The 13,749-nt window shown below is 37.7% G+C and overlaps 1 protein-coding gene across 4 annotated transcripts; it reads right to left on the bottom strand.

The window, feature by feature from the left end:
* Nucleotides 1–432: 432 nt before the first annotated feature.
* Nucleotides 433–13,496, bottom strand: il13ra2 (interleukin 13 receptor, alpha 2). 4 transcript variants are annotated; one of them, XM_049592331.1, is made up of 10 exons: nucleotides 13,374–13,496; nucleotides 13,008–13,119; nucleotides 12,527–12,678; nucleotides 9,567–9,723; nucleotides 9,348–9,468; nucleotides 8,105–8,289; nucleotides 7,745–7,899; nucleotides 5,739–5,886; nucleotides 1,959–2,076; nucleotides 433–1,863 (listed from the first exon to the last, which is right to left on the bottom strand). In XM_049592331.1, the coding sequence occupies exons 2-10, from the start codon at nucleotides 13,093–13,095 to the stop codon at nucleotides 1,776–1,778; spliced, it is 1,212 nt and encodes a 403-aa protein (XP_049448288.1). In that variant the 5' UTR covers nucleotides 13,096–13,119; nucleotides 13,374–13,496; the 3' UTR covers nucleotides 433–1,775. The 4 variants fall into 4 exon arrangements, with proteins under 4 accessions (XP_049448288.1, XP_049448289.1, XP_049448290.1 ...); XM_049592332.1 differs by having other exon boundaries at nucleotides 13,008–13,131; nucleotides 13,374–13,460; XM_049592334.1 differs by lacking the exons at nucleotides 433–1,863; nucleotides 1,959–2,076 and adding exons at nucleotides 2,125–4,896; nucleotides 5,331–5,407.
* Between the last annotated feature and the right edge of the window lie 253 nt (nucleotides 13,497–13,749).

Genomic DNA, 13,749 nt, shown 5'->3' with positions numbered 1-13,749 from the left:
TTGGTATCTTATTGATGTTATTTCCCATTTATTATCTTGATTTTAGCTTTGGCCTTCCTTATTTTATCTTTTACTAGATGACATTTTATGCCATGTTTTATTCTCCTTGTGTTTTAAACATGTTTAGTTTTATTGTACAGCACTTTGTAACTGTTTGAAAAGTGCTATATAAATAACGTTCTATTATTATCATTATTATTATAACAAGAATCCAAAGTATATCAGTATGTTTGTAACTCTTCATATTGACATTGTTTTTAACTAGTCTACGTATATATACTACAACAGCATAATTGAATTCCTGAAATTCAGTTACGGCTTTTGCTTTAGCTTTAGCTTTTGGTGTGCCACCAAGATTTTCAGTGGCCCCATCTGGCCACCCCTACAAAAACTGCTGCGTGTCAGTAAATCGAACAAAAAGTATTTGACAAGTTTTTTTTATTGTACCCAATGGACACTTTTTTCTTCTACAACCTATGAACACATGTCAGATGTCATCCATGAAATACAGAGACGATGTGCACCATATACCCATTATGCATTTGCATTATTATTCCATAAAAATGCCGTAAATATAAAAGCAGGTCACAGTTCAAAACTCTTACTATGTAATAACTCAAAGTAACAGCAGTTGAAATTATGTTGACCCTGTAAACACATACAGTAAGAGCCCAAAATAGTCCGACAAGATATGAACACATGAAAGCTGCGTGTGATACATTCATTTTCTGCATCATACTTCCTGTTTATGATACTCACAAAGTCTGTATTCAAGAACAGACAGATAGGGTCAGGTATCTGGATGTCTGGATGTTTTAAAAAGAGACATTTTTATGAGGCATGTTGCACATAAAAAGCATGATAACATCTGACCAACTCTACAATTTCAAACAATAAAAATGTACAAAATTCAGAAGAAAGGTGGAGTACATTTGGTGTAACTGAGACAACATTTAGGATCGTTTTGCAGGTTGAGTTACAATTTAAATTCTTCAAGACAAAACTGGCAAGGAGTCTTGGCATTATAATCACCTGACACTCTTTTGTATTAAACCCTTTCAAGTTAAAAAAAAGTCCACTCAGTCATTATTATAAATTCTTGGGATGATCAAAGACTTCATTGGCCTGGTTTGCAGTAAAGTACTAAACCTTTTCATACATATTATCCTTGTATAATGGGTCTGGACGAAATAATAAAATCTCTGATGTCTGGACCAAGAGGCAAGAGTTCAGGCAAAAAGTAAACAAGTTAACAAGAAAACATAAAACAGATTTCAATAAAAATTTCTCCACAACATGAAGTGGAGTCATGCTGAGTGACTCAGCTGGCAAGAGATCTGGCAAATAGTAAAAACATCAAAAACAAATTCCCAAAGAATAAGCAACTGCTCCTGAACACAACACTGGCTATACTGCTGACTGAATCAGCTGGCAAGTGTCATAGCAAACAGTAAACAATCATGAACATAACATTTCCAGTTAACATGACTCAGAATAGTTCATGTAAATTCAAGCATTTGTATAAAAATGTACATAAAAAATGTGAGTGTTATATTTTTTTGGTAAATAACCCACTGTAACCTTCAGCCTAATGTGTTATATCTTCAGTAACTGTGTGTTGGCAGTAGTAATCTGATGACTGTGAGGCATCTTTGAGAGCTTCATTGTGTGATTTTCAATCCAACACCCTGAACAACGAGAGAGGTGGAACGCTATACGATAAAAATCATCTGACAACGGTGCTGTTTGAGAGCGATAGAGGTTTCCTGGTCTTTTTACACGTCCGTCACTGTAAGGACTGAATTTCTGGCAAACAGAGTGGTGAGCAGAGAGTCTGGCTTCTTTACTTGTCTCGATCTCCTCCTACAACAGACACACATTTTGCAGTGAGCTTCTAATTTCAGAGTTAATCTTTCTGTATATCTCACTGTATACTGTATATGTGTGTGTTTACTCACGCTTTAAGCATTGCCCCCACACACAGCGACAGCACCAGTATGGCGATGATGGCAACAGCGATATAAACATAGACAGGTACCATGTCCCATTCTGGTTCAGACGCGACTTCTTGCTTTTCTGTAACAAACATACACACAAATTTACACTCATTTACACTCATTTTTTTTTTTTTTAACATATCCCTTTGTCAAAAAAAAGCTATCAATGAACCTCACAAAGATAAGTCAAATAAAATCTAAATAACCAACAATAAATGATGAGCACAATGTCTAAACAAAGCTGATGATGCATATTTGGACATTGTTATTCAATTCATGAGTAATTTGAACACTTTCGTTGTATGAGAGACAAAATTTTGCCAAACAAAGCAGTAATTACACACACATACCACACACAGACACATCAAAATGGTCACACATGCTAAAAATATCAGCAAAAAGAACATTAAAGTCCGTCAGGGGAATCAGTGTTTTGTTTATTTTGCAGTTAATTTCAGTGATGTAAGGCGCATAGTACCAGAAACCAGTTTTCTCCGAGTCAGAGTTGGTAATTTAGTCTTTTAATTCAACGTTTTCTGTGATCCAAGTCATGGTTGGTTACATTAAACTCAACTAAGTGAGTTGAAAATCTCATTAGCTGGGATGACATAGTCTTTAAATTGCCGTTCAACCTTTTCATGTAACCTGTGAAAAAAAGAGTGATAGCTGTGTGATTATAATGAATCAAATGTTGTGTGTAAATGGCGTCCAGTGGTTAAAGGGTCGGGATATCTCCATAAAATATATAGTGGATTGTAAAATGGTCAGTTTTCTGTTCCCATACAAGAATCCAATCAGAATTTTCAGCTTTAGAGTTCATGAGTTTTATAGAATTTTCTATCTAACCAAATTTCTAAGTTCTTATAATGCCACACTGTGTCATTATATTTAGGAGTAGGGACATCAAAATGCTGTGCTTTTGTGAAATATGTACTGGTTTTTTTTTGAGTTGATAAAGTTTTAAAGTAATAAAAGAGGTCTGGAGGTTGACAAAAGCAGACTAACTTGAAGAAATGCCCGGTTTGCAGTAGAGCTGCTGATGGAATACAGGATGGTATCATCAGCATATAAATGGACATTGCAATATATGGTGGAAAATAGATACTTATTTCCTAAAACAACATGGGACTTAATGTTGACCCTTGTGAGACACCCTAATCAACCATCTGGACAGCAATAACAGAGACACCAGCATAGAGTTTGGTAAAAAAAAAATGTATTTTGCCAAAACATTGTGACGCTTCAAATCAGAGATCAGAGTTTCATTTATCAAGCCTGAAGCTACGGATACTTTAAGTCCATTTCTTCTGTATTGGTAGAAATAGGAATTTTAACAAGAGTGAAGTCATGCATGTTTTAATAAATTGGCAAGAGTTTTGGCGAGTAGTCAACCATAAAACATTGAAACAAACATCCAATTAGTTATACAATATTGGTGTACATCCAAAAGGAGATTTTAACAAGAATCTTTGAGACCAATTTTAACATTCAGCAAATTAGATGAAAAGGCAGTCTGTGGCCAACAGCCATTTACCTTCAAGAGGCAAAATGAACTACTAGACCCCTACTGCCCCCCCTTTCTTCCACACTGTGCAATACATACAGATGCTGTTGCCTTCAAGTACCCATACAGTACAGTGCGCTCAGCAGAACACAGTTTCATCACATTTTACTTAGAGCCCCATAAATCAACCAGCATTCCTACATTCTCATGAAAATAAAAACAGATAATACTTGTCAGTACCTTCCAAAGTACAGTTGTGTAATGTCCCTTTAACAAAACAAACGTTACATTAGGCAATGGAAAAAAACACCACTCTATCTGTGCACTGCGGTCCTTAATGTGGCCAGCTCCCACTCTTAGATGCAGTGATGACAGACAGACAGACAGACAGTATGAGTCACTAGCTGTGCAACAGTAGCTGTACAATCAAAAGCTTAATCCTTTTCTTGATGTAATGCACTCAACATACTGTAAATACAGATATTAAGAAAAAAATAAAAAAGCCATTTGTGTATCAGTTGCTCACCCTGTGTTACCTTTTGGGATAAAGAAAAATTGTTTTTCATGAATGCCTCCATGGTGAGCAAAGAATCTAAAAAAGGTATTTTCACCAAAACTTTGCAATTTCAAACAGTTTAATGTACAGACAAGTAACGTGACTGGGTATTTGAACTCTGCTCTTTTTTTTATATTACAGCGTTTTAGTGAAAATGCTTGTGTTTGGGAAGTACTGAGCATATGACTGGATAAATGCCATCTGGATAATACTGCACGAGTTGTGTAAGAGTTTGAGAACCAACGTTAAATGTGGTCCCCAATAACTAAAATTCAGACCGAATGTTCACCTTCTTTGTGTTCTTCGTTCACTGTGGTGGTTTAACTTTTTTTGTGTGTTTTTACTATGTTATTTGTATTCTATTTTATTGTTTTTATCTTGTTTTATTGCTTTGTCTTTTATTTAGTTTTGTAAAGCACTTAATAACTGTGTTTTGAAAGGTGCTATATAAATAAAGTTTATTACTATATTATCATTATAAGAGTGAAACAAAGTTTTCTGAATGAATTCAAGGTAACACACGGTGAGTCATAGATATACAAAAAATCATTTTACAAGTGCAGTATTTTTGCTGCTAAGTGGTATAAAGTCCCAAACAAATTTGAAATTATTAAATGACCCCACATAAATGAACACAAAGTGCCAGTGAGGCCTTTCAGGCTACTAAATGTCTCTTGTTTGAAGCCCTTAAAATACATTCATGGTGCACTCATCAGTTTGAGCCTCTCAAAATTATCAGAACATTTCTGTCAGGATGTTGCCAGTACTCTCTGATGCCTAAACAGAAGATGATCCTTCCTCTTGCCATTCAGCAGACCAGATCTGGGCAGTATCAGTGGCTGTAAAAAAAATTGGACACATTAGAAGGGTTGCACATGTTGAGATTTTAGTATGTTTTTTGGTTTTGCAAAAGGACAACAATGTTTTAATGCTGCCTAATAGCCTGAAATGTCATTTTGGTATTTTGACACACCTGGTGAGGTGACATAAATTAGATACTGACATAAAAACAGATTAGAATGCACACAAAGTGTAATTACTTGTTAATGTATATATTTTTTTTTATTTTTGATATTTTTAATTGACTTAGATTATTCATTTAACAAAATCCTAATAATATGGAGCAAAAATAACGTCAAACTGAAGTAAACATGAGAACAAAAGGCATGAAAATAATGATTTTTTTTTTTTAAAATATGACAATGCCATATGCAATTTATGTTTTGCAGTATCATAAAAACAATAATTATCGATAATATAAAATTAAACTTACTATTTGGTGAGGACATCAGGGTCTTCCAGCTGGGAATCCAAAAAGTTAGCGGGACTCATGAGGACTTGCTGATGTTGCTTTAAACACAAAAGTTGCTTCACAGCTTAGTTTGTAAATCCTTTACCAGCGGGAAACACTCTGAGTAGATCTTTTAGGAAAGCCGCATTAGAAATAAATCTCTCAAGCATTTAAACCCATGATCTATAACAGCTCATGCAGAGATTTGTCAGATTTCTATGTGACGCATTAATACATGTGACAAAATCGGTTTGGTGGATGGCGCACTGGGGCAGTACTGGTGATTAATCTTTTTTTGTCGCCCTCTGGTGAACTGATTTCATGCACATATTTTGAGTTTTTTCTTTGTAATGACAACAAGTTTGTTGTAGTAAATTGAAACATCATTACCTGGGTGGCATGTCGGACGACTCCACTCACTCCAAAAGCTCTTTTCTGCACAGTACTTGTGCAATCTGGACCGAACCCTGAAGCAGTTACTCTGATTGTCGTGGATGGCGGGCAGAGATAGGGTCGTCTGTTTGGTTGAAATCTGATGCTGTAGAAACATGATTTGAAAATAAGTTAGAGTCAGAAAGTTAACGCTCATAGCCCAAGTCTAAACTGGCTTAGTTGCATTAATCAGTATTTTTATTTTAGTATCTTTTAACTCATTGTCCTGGTCATATGGCACATTTGGTTCAGTCACACCACACCCATCAACCCAGTTTTAAACAGCATTAGGTCACCTTTTCTTTTCTTCTACCTTTAATAACTCTATCATACTCGACCTGCACAGCACCAAAGCGCACACACAAGTTAGCACTGCTCTGGGGAAATACAGATTGACATCTTGCAGCTTAAGACCGAGATAACTGTCTCAGGAGTCAGTGGAGGCCAAATCAAAGTATTGGTGGCCACAAACTGGAGCCCATTTTGCAATGGGATAAGCCCAGCTGTGATAGTGCAGTGATACTGCGATCCACAACTTAAAACATATGTGGGCCAAGGGTGTAAAGTTGGGGGAGCCAAGGGCCTCCTCTCTGCTTCCTACCCCACTACTTTCAGCCCCCTTGCTCAGACCACACCCATCTTTGAACTCAGCCTTTATTTTGATGTCTAAACACCTATAAAGTTTCATGACTGCATCTTGTAGGGTTGTTAGTGTACAATAATGTTTTGACAAAATCATATAAACAGACTCATGAGGAGAAAACAATACCAGCGCCTGTGTTGTTGTGGATGGTGATAATAATGTTCCTCCATGGATATTTAAATTTTAGTGCAATGAAGAAACTGCGCTGCAAAAATCCTTATGCATTTCTTCACAGTCTATGTAATCACCACATTAATTAAAGTGGTGCTGAGGTATTTTAATGCTACTGTTCTGTTGTGGGGTAGTTATTACATGTGATGTGGTCTTTTCAAAACAAGTCATACCCTGAGCGTCTTTTATTGCTTTTTAATATTTTATTTTGTCACAGTCCGTTGCTCTTGTAACAGGTTTGTGTTTAACTGGAAGCGTGAGATCATAATCTGATTTAAGTGACTGGCAATAAATGTCAGCGGTGTGTTGACACCTCGACAGTTGCAATTGTTGACATTTAACTTTTTAATTGTTCTCAGTACTTGGAAAAGTGAATAAATCGCTGCAGGGGGAATAAAACAAATGACTGGCAAGCAGGTTAGGCACGGAAACTAATCTCTCAACCCAGCTGTCAGATTAAATGTTAACATTGTACGTTTCAGCAAACCATGGACATGCTAAATTTGTTCGTTTCATTTATTGCAGTTTTGAAGAAACATAATGTTTCTTCGTTCAATTTTTTAATTTCATTTTGTGTCAATGCTGTGGTTAACATGGGGTTACTTTTAGGCACAAAAACCACAACTACAACATGATGTTTTGGCTTCAAAAACCTAGTTTTGTCACCATAAACACAGCTGGAAATGTACTGACTTTTCTCACACCATGCAACATTCCCTCCTCTGCTTGATGAGAAACTCGAATCACACACATGTAATCTGAACTACGTCCCTTGAGAAAGCTACTTTGATACATATGAAACATACAAATGTAACCTGTGGCTTTCTGTGGTTTGCAGAAATGTACAATGCTAACGTTTTATTCCAGCGAATGGGCTAAATCTCTACGCAGAAACCCTGTGATTTAAGGAGGAATTTAAAGAGAATGCAACATGTTTAAAGAAGATGCTTCTATGACTCTCACAGCAGCCTAATCCTGTTTATCACAGGTGGCTTTGCAGTGCTGTCATCAGTCCAGCATCTGTTTAAGCCCATTCAAAACAAACAAAGGATGCAGAAAGTTGTACACCTTCCACACTACAGGATTTCTGTGAAAAGGATTCTGGTTAGTTCAGTGACTACTTCAGGTTTACATGTTAGGTAATCCATACCGAAGCAATTTTCCCATCAGGTTCCTCTTGATTGTGTTCCACCTCCCATTCTAGGCAGTGTCCAGGAATCCTCCCAGCAGGACCATCCCAGTGTAGCTCCAGCTGCATGCCTGGACCTGTTTGTAGATGCACTTTCTCTGTGGTGTCAGGCTTCACTGCATAAGCAATAAAAAGTGCAGAACAGATTACAGATTGTGTAAGAAGCTGAGAAGAAAACAAAAACCAGATTTTGGTGAGATCACTTTGGAGCAAGTAATGGCCTGAAACACAGGGTCAAAACATGAGGGTGATAATTACTATGACCCCCATTGAGTTTGCATGTTATGGCTCTGTTAAACCAGAAGGTAACCATGCACGTACCTTGGTTTTGGATTTGCAGGGAGATGAACATCGGTTTCAGGGGCCCTTCAGAAGAGGAGCCGTTTACGCAGAAATTTATATTGGTGAACTCCGGGAGAGATTTCCCTGTGAAGTTGCAGCCACTCCTGGTTCCACTTGAGAACAAATATTTTGGGCATTCTTCTGCCTGTTCCAGCTCTTTGTGCCTGAGGAAGAGACAGAACAGATAAAACACTATTGATATGGGTGCAGTCAATTCACCCTGACAGTACTGTGGAAAGTTGAGTTTGAAGTTGTTCACCATATGTTTAGCATCACTGCAATTCGAGGTCAATAGCTTTTGTTTTGTGATACTTCGTGGCATTACAACTCAACAACACTCAACAAGTTCCAGGATTTAGGGTGACGTACTGCCAGAAATGGGATATGATATGATTGGTATGTTTTCTTCAGCGTATATGTAACCGGTGGACTGTGTAGCTATAAAGAGCCCCAGACCGTGGATATCTTTGGCGATCTCCATTCATTCCGTGTTCACCAGCATATTTCTGCAGTCGCTCACAACAGACAGATCAAACATAGACTCTAGACAGGGCTGTTTCTGTTTTGCATTTTCACGCATCAGCCCCTTTAGATAGAAGCCAGTCTGCGACAAACAGCATCAGAAAAACACTAATATCTTGTGTGAAACTGCTTTATACTGTGTTTTACTGCTTTTAATCACCTGGTCCGCTTGTTTTGGAGAGGAAGAGACCTCTGCGGATAATTTATCTCACAGTAAAAACCTTCCTGAACAATGAACCCTGAAGGAATTCTAACCAGGAGAAGTTTCATCTGGTTGCAATCTGCAATCCTCACCACTAGATGCCACTAAATCCCCCTAAATCTTACACAGTGAACCTTTAAATAAATCATAGCTATTATTTAAGACCATCAACAATTCTCAGTTTCTCAGACTCTGAAGTGGATGTTAACAAGTCAAGTGATCACCAAAGCTGTTCAGATTCATCCTTTGGGGATCTTGAATATCCGCTCCAAATTTATGGCAATTGATCCAAAGTTCTCGAGCCATTTCATTCAAAGCCAACTACATTGTGGCACTGCAGAGTCAGAGGATCTCTAAAGTCGGCAGGATTTATCTTCCAAGGACCATGAATAACTTCAAGGGAAGCTATCAAATAGAAATTTAGTTCAGGACCAAAGTGGTCGACAACTGACCTCTGCTGAAGAGATTAAAAGCGCCTCTAATGAGCACATGACATACCAGAAGTATAGATTTTGCTGTGAGTTGGTCGGCATCTTTGGGCTCCTTCCCCAGCTGCACTCCACATACCTCATGTTATGGTACACACAGACAAAATCCTGGACAGCAGTACCCACAACACCTAGAGGTAGAAAGTGGAATAAAACCAATCAATGTCAATTCATATTTTCTAGATGTCTTGATGTCTTTACCACCATGTATAAAACCTTAAGGACTGACCTGTGCTGAGTGGTTTCCGGATCAGTTCAGTGTAGCTCATGCTCTTCATCATGGTGCCATTGGTGCAGGGTCCATTCAGCAAGGTGTACACTCTCACTCTGACGTCTTTCATCAGATCAAACTGGGCACTGTGTGTCATCCTGGACGTCCTGATAGTCTGTCAAACCAGGAACACAACTGTGTTATTGAGATTACAGTGTAATTGGATGTTTACTATGCTCAGACTTTCAACAAAGACGCCTTTTGGACCACTGACTTTATAAAAGAAGTGGACATAGCCACCATGACGTCGCTTATTGGTATGTGGACTACTGTTTTGAAGCCTCATGTTTGGCATTTTGGCTGTTGCCATGTTGTATTTTTGGAGCCAGAAGTGACCATATTTGGATGAGACTGGGGAGATGTGGAGGACAGAGAGGTGGATCTGACTGTGAACCTGAGAACACAGCAACCAGGTTGCAACTTGTCAATCACAAGGTAGTCACACCCTATATGGGACCATTATTTACAAAATGAACATTATATTGTGTTGAAGAAGACTTGAAACTAGCGATTGAGACCATAAACTCATTAGGAAAATGTTAACTGAAATATAAATCAAGTGAGATGTAGAGTCATTATCGTATAGACTTTTTTTTTGCAACCAGTGGCGTCGCCCCCTGCTGGCCATTAGAAAGAATGTAGGCACTTCCCCATTGGTTAGCCTATTTAGACCCGGAGATAATCCCTTGCTTATGACAGAAAGTTCGCTTCCCAATCTTAAATTTCCATGATAGATATAGTTCTGAGAAACCCAACCTTGTGCTTTCCTTTACTGTATGCTTGAATTCAAAGCTACTGATTGTGGTTTGAAACTAAATTTGACACCTCAGGTGCTCACTCGAGAAGATCATATCCTGGAGCATGTAAGTAATGAATAAACAATGAATGTATTTTGTTTAACTCATGATGAGCCTGGGCAGTCACAATTGTCAAATACGATCATTGTCTTAGTTATGACATAGTCACATCTGTCATTGTCATGTGACCTGACTCAGACACCAGCATATGTTACACAAACATTAACCTGTGCTCAATCAATGCACAACCCGGCAAAAATAAAACCAGCCTGGGGATTTGAAAGAGACCTGTGGGTCCTTTTTTTGTTTTTGCCCCTCATTAAAAATTAAATGATGAAAGGTTTGTAACAGTGAACTTCACTGGAATATTCTCACTGGATCAACGAGCCTCCAGGGTGTGTGAAATTGAAACCATATGAACCTGTTCTGACACTGAAACATATTAAAAGTTCCCACACTACCTGAGGTCATAGCTACAGATCTAAAGCAACCTCTAATAGGTTTCCAATGTAATGGCCTGAAGTACTGCACCCTTCGCTAATATCCGGATCATTCCAAACAGACCTTTCACACCTTCCACAGAACTGCTCTCCTCGTGTGAATCACTGACTAACACTGTAAAGTACCACAACAAAAGTGATGCGGCAGATCATTAAAGTTGAAGTGGCACTTTTATTTTAATTAAGGATACCTGTGTTTTTCCCCTGAGATATGAAACCTGATTTCTTTAACATAAGTACTTGATTAACAAAGATTTACATGTATAATCAGGGTTGTATGAAGTTAAGCACGCTCCACAGAGAGACATCAAAAACATAATTCAGCCTTATCAGCCTGCTGCATTGTTTGGTCCTTTGAAGGGCCTGTTTGTTCACCCAATCTCTCATTTTAGCAGGTGTATCCATACACTGCTGCTGAGATTACAACCATAATCACAAGATTATTATTTTTATTCATTAATATGATCCTTTTTCCATTCACTGTTCGAGCAATAAAAACACTTTGTAAGAGACGTATTCTCAGTATAAAAATATACAGTATATTATATGTGTGTTTTTATGTTCAATTCAATAAAATTTCATTCATAAAGTCCAATATCACAAATCAGAAGTTGCCTCAGAGGGCTTTACAGCATACGACATCCCTCTGAGGTGAATTGTCTCATTTACATGGCTAATAATGATTTAGCTCTGTCATGCATTATTTTTTATCAATTCAGTCAATATTTTTTCTTCCAAAGTATTTTTATTACTCTTTAGGCACATGTTATATTATATTTGAGTGGCAGAATATTTTAATATTGAACGTTTTGTTTTAAATACACATTTTTCAAGGAGTTTTTTCACGTCTGCTCGAGAGCACGCGATTGAGTTTTCACCTGAAGACATATAAACCATGAATAAAATGATTAATGATGTGGAAACTTGGCTATAAGTATTTAACTTCTATATAACTTGTATTTATTTTGCTCCCGAATTCTCAGCCCCCCAGTCAACTGTAGGCATATATTTTTCTCCAGTTAACATTTTCCTCAAACACACTGTCACATTTTCTTGTCATAAAAACTGCAAGTTACATTTTTATGACATAAATACAGTGATTTACAGACAAAAATTACGTATTTTCAATAACAATAGAATCAAAGCAATAGCAGGCCTATAATTGTAGTTTAAATACATACAGAGATGCATGATGTCCAAATTAGTGGACATGATTAATTATATTTTTTCCACAGCATAAATTCAATACTTGGGAATTTTAACAACTGAAGGCTGCCACTCCTTAGTTGTTACTTAATCTTACCACATGTTATTTAGATGCAAGTGTCTCTTCCTATGTAAAGATTGGCAAGATAGATTTGCTGCACAGCATTTTGTGGCATTGAGCTGGCCAACTTGGATTTGAGAGATTTGCGTTGCACTTACGACGGCCGACCAGTAGGTGGCAGTGTATGGCGTGACGCGCTAAGGTCCACCGTAGTGGTTGAAGCGCAACTACACCATCAGAACCAGTGCATATACATGAAAATTGCTATAACTACTATGGCTTTAACTTCATTTCAAGAGGTTTGGCAAGTTAAGTGCATCCATGTAAGATGTGAATAAAATGGTTTGCACTTACAGTCCAGCTGTTCTTGTATGTGTTGAAGTACTCCAGCTGATACTGTTTTTGACACTCTGTCACATTGATCAAACTGGCCGGGGGGCTCCATGTAATGTCGAGATGTCCAAGATGTCCAGGGTCTGATATCACAAGGTCTTCAGGAGGATCCACTGCAGAGGGGAAAAAATATACAGAAAATAGCCTTTAATTTTTACTTTAAAAAAAACCAAAAACATTATTTCAGTATGTTCAGCCTGTTCAGACATTACACTCTGATAATTTGCAACTCATTTCTTGGAAATGTGAGCGCAAAGTCGCACCCATTCTGGCAGCAACTCTCATCTCTGCACAACATTTAATTCATTGTGTGTCCCATTAAATCCTTTGTTTAAACGTGGTTTGGTTTCCACTAAGGAGTTCAAACGATGGAAGGGTATGCACGTGAAAAGTGTCATGCGGTTTATTATCTCATAATTTAAGTAAACAAATCTGGGCCAACCTGTAAGTCCATTGCAATGCATGCTCTCCCTCCAGGTTATTAATAGCAGCATCAGTGTCGCTTGATGAGTCATCTTTTTACTCGCCATCAGTGCGTAGTCGACACTTTATTACTATAACCAAGACGGAGAAAGCAAATACAAATTAAACAAGTTGTAAACACAGATAAAATGTGTCACTGAGTGAGCTAACTTTAAATCCTGGTCTCTTGTTTATTTATCAGACAAACTGTTTTCAAAAAGTATGGAAACAAAATAAAAGAATAACAAAAACCGTTTCCCCTGTGATACAAAATAAAAACATAATTTTACAATGAATATTTCTAAACCAAATAAAGCTGTCAGACCCAAGAGACTGATGTACTTACATGAATGTGAGAGAGCGTTTTTCCTCTGAGGCAGGTTCAGACAGAGTTTATGAGACTGCAGCGTGGGAGGACTGACCATGTGTGCTGCTCAGATCAGACTGAGACGGAGTTTGGTTTTTTTCCTCACTCTAATCAAGGAGATGATGCCATGCAGATAATTGTTTTGGCGTGAATATTTATACAGAAGGAGGGTTTTTTTGGGGGGGGAGAAAATGATTAGCTTCACTTCTATTTATGCTCATTTCATGTTGGCTCTTGCCCTGGCGCTTCCATTTCTATATGGAAACAGAATTCCACTTATTTTTTTCTCATTCCTGTCAACGTGAAAGCCATGTTGTCAGTGTCATGTCTAACACATGAACATTTTATTTTTAAA

The sequence above is a fragment of the Epinephelus fuscoguttatus genome, linkage group LG12 (assembly GCF_011397635.1).
Source record: "Epinephelus fuscoguttatus linkage group LG12, E.fuscoguttatus.final_Chr_v1".
NCBI classification, from domain to species: Eukaryota; Metazoa; Chordata; class Actinopteri; order Perciformes; family Serranidae; genus Epinephelus; species Epinephelus fuscoguttatus.
The sequence above is the reverse complement of the archived record's forward strand: the minus strand, read 5'-3'. Positions and strand labels throughout refer to the sequence as shown.

What these genes read in the sequence shown, in the direction of transcription:
- il13ra2 (XM_049592331.1), bottom strand. Translation starts at nt 13,095, where the DNA reads ATGGCGAGTAAAAAGATGACTCATCAAGCGACACTGATGCTGCTATTA. An exon ending in GCATTGCAATGGACTTACAG is followed by an intron (nt 12,679 to 13,007) that starts GTTGGCCCAGAT and finishes TCCCCTCTGCAG; the next exon opens with TGGATCCTCCTGAAGACCTT. An exon ending in CTGATGGGAAAATTGCTTCG is followed by an intron (nt 5,887 to 7,744) that starts GTATGGATTACC and finishes ATGTTTCTACAG; the next exon opens with CATCAGATTTCAACCAAACA.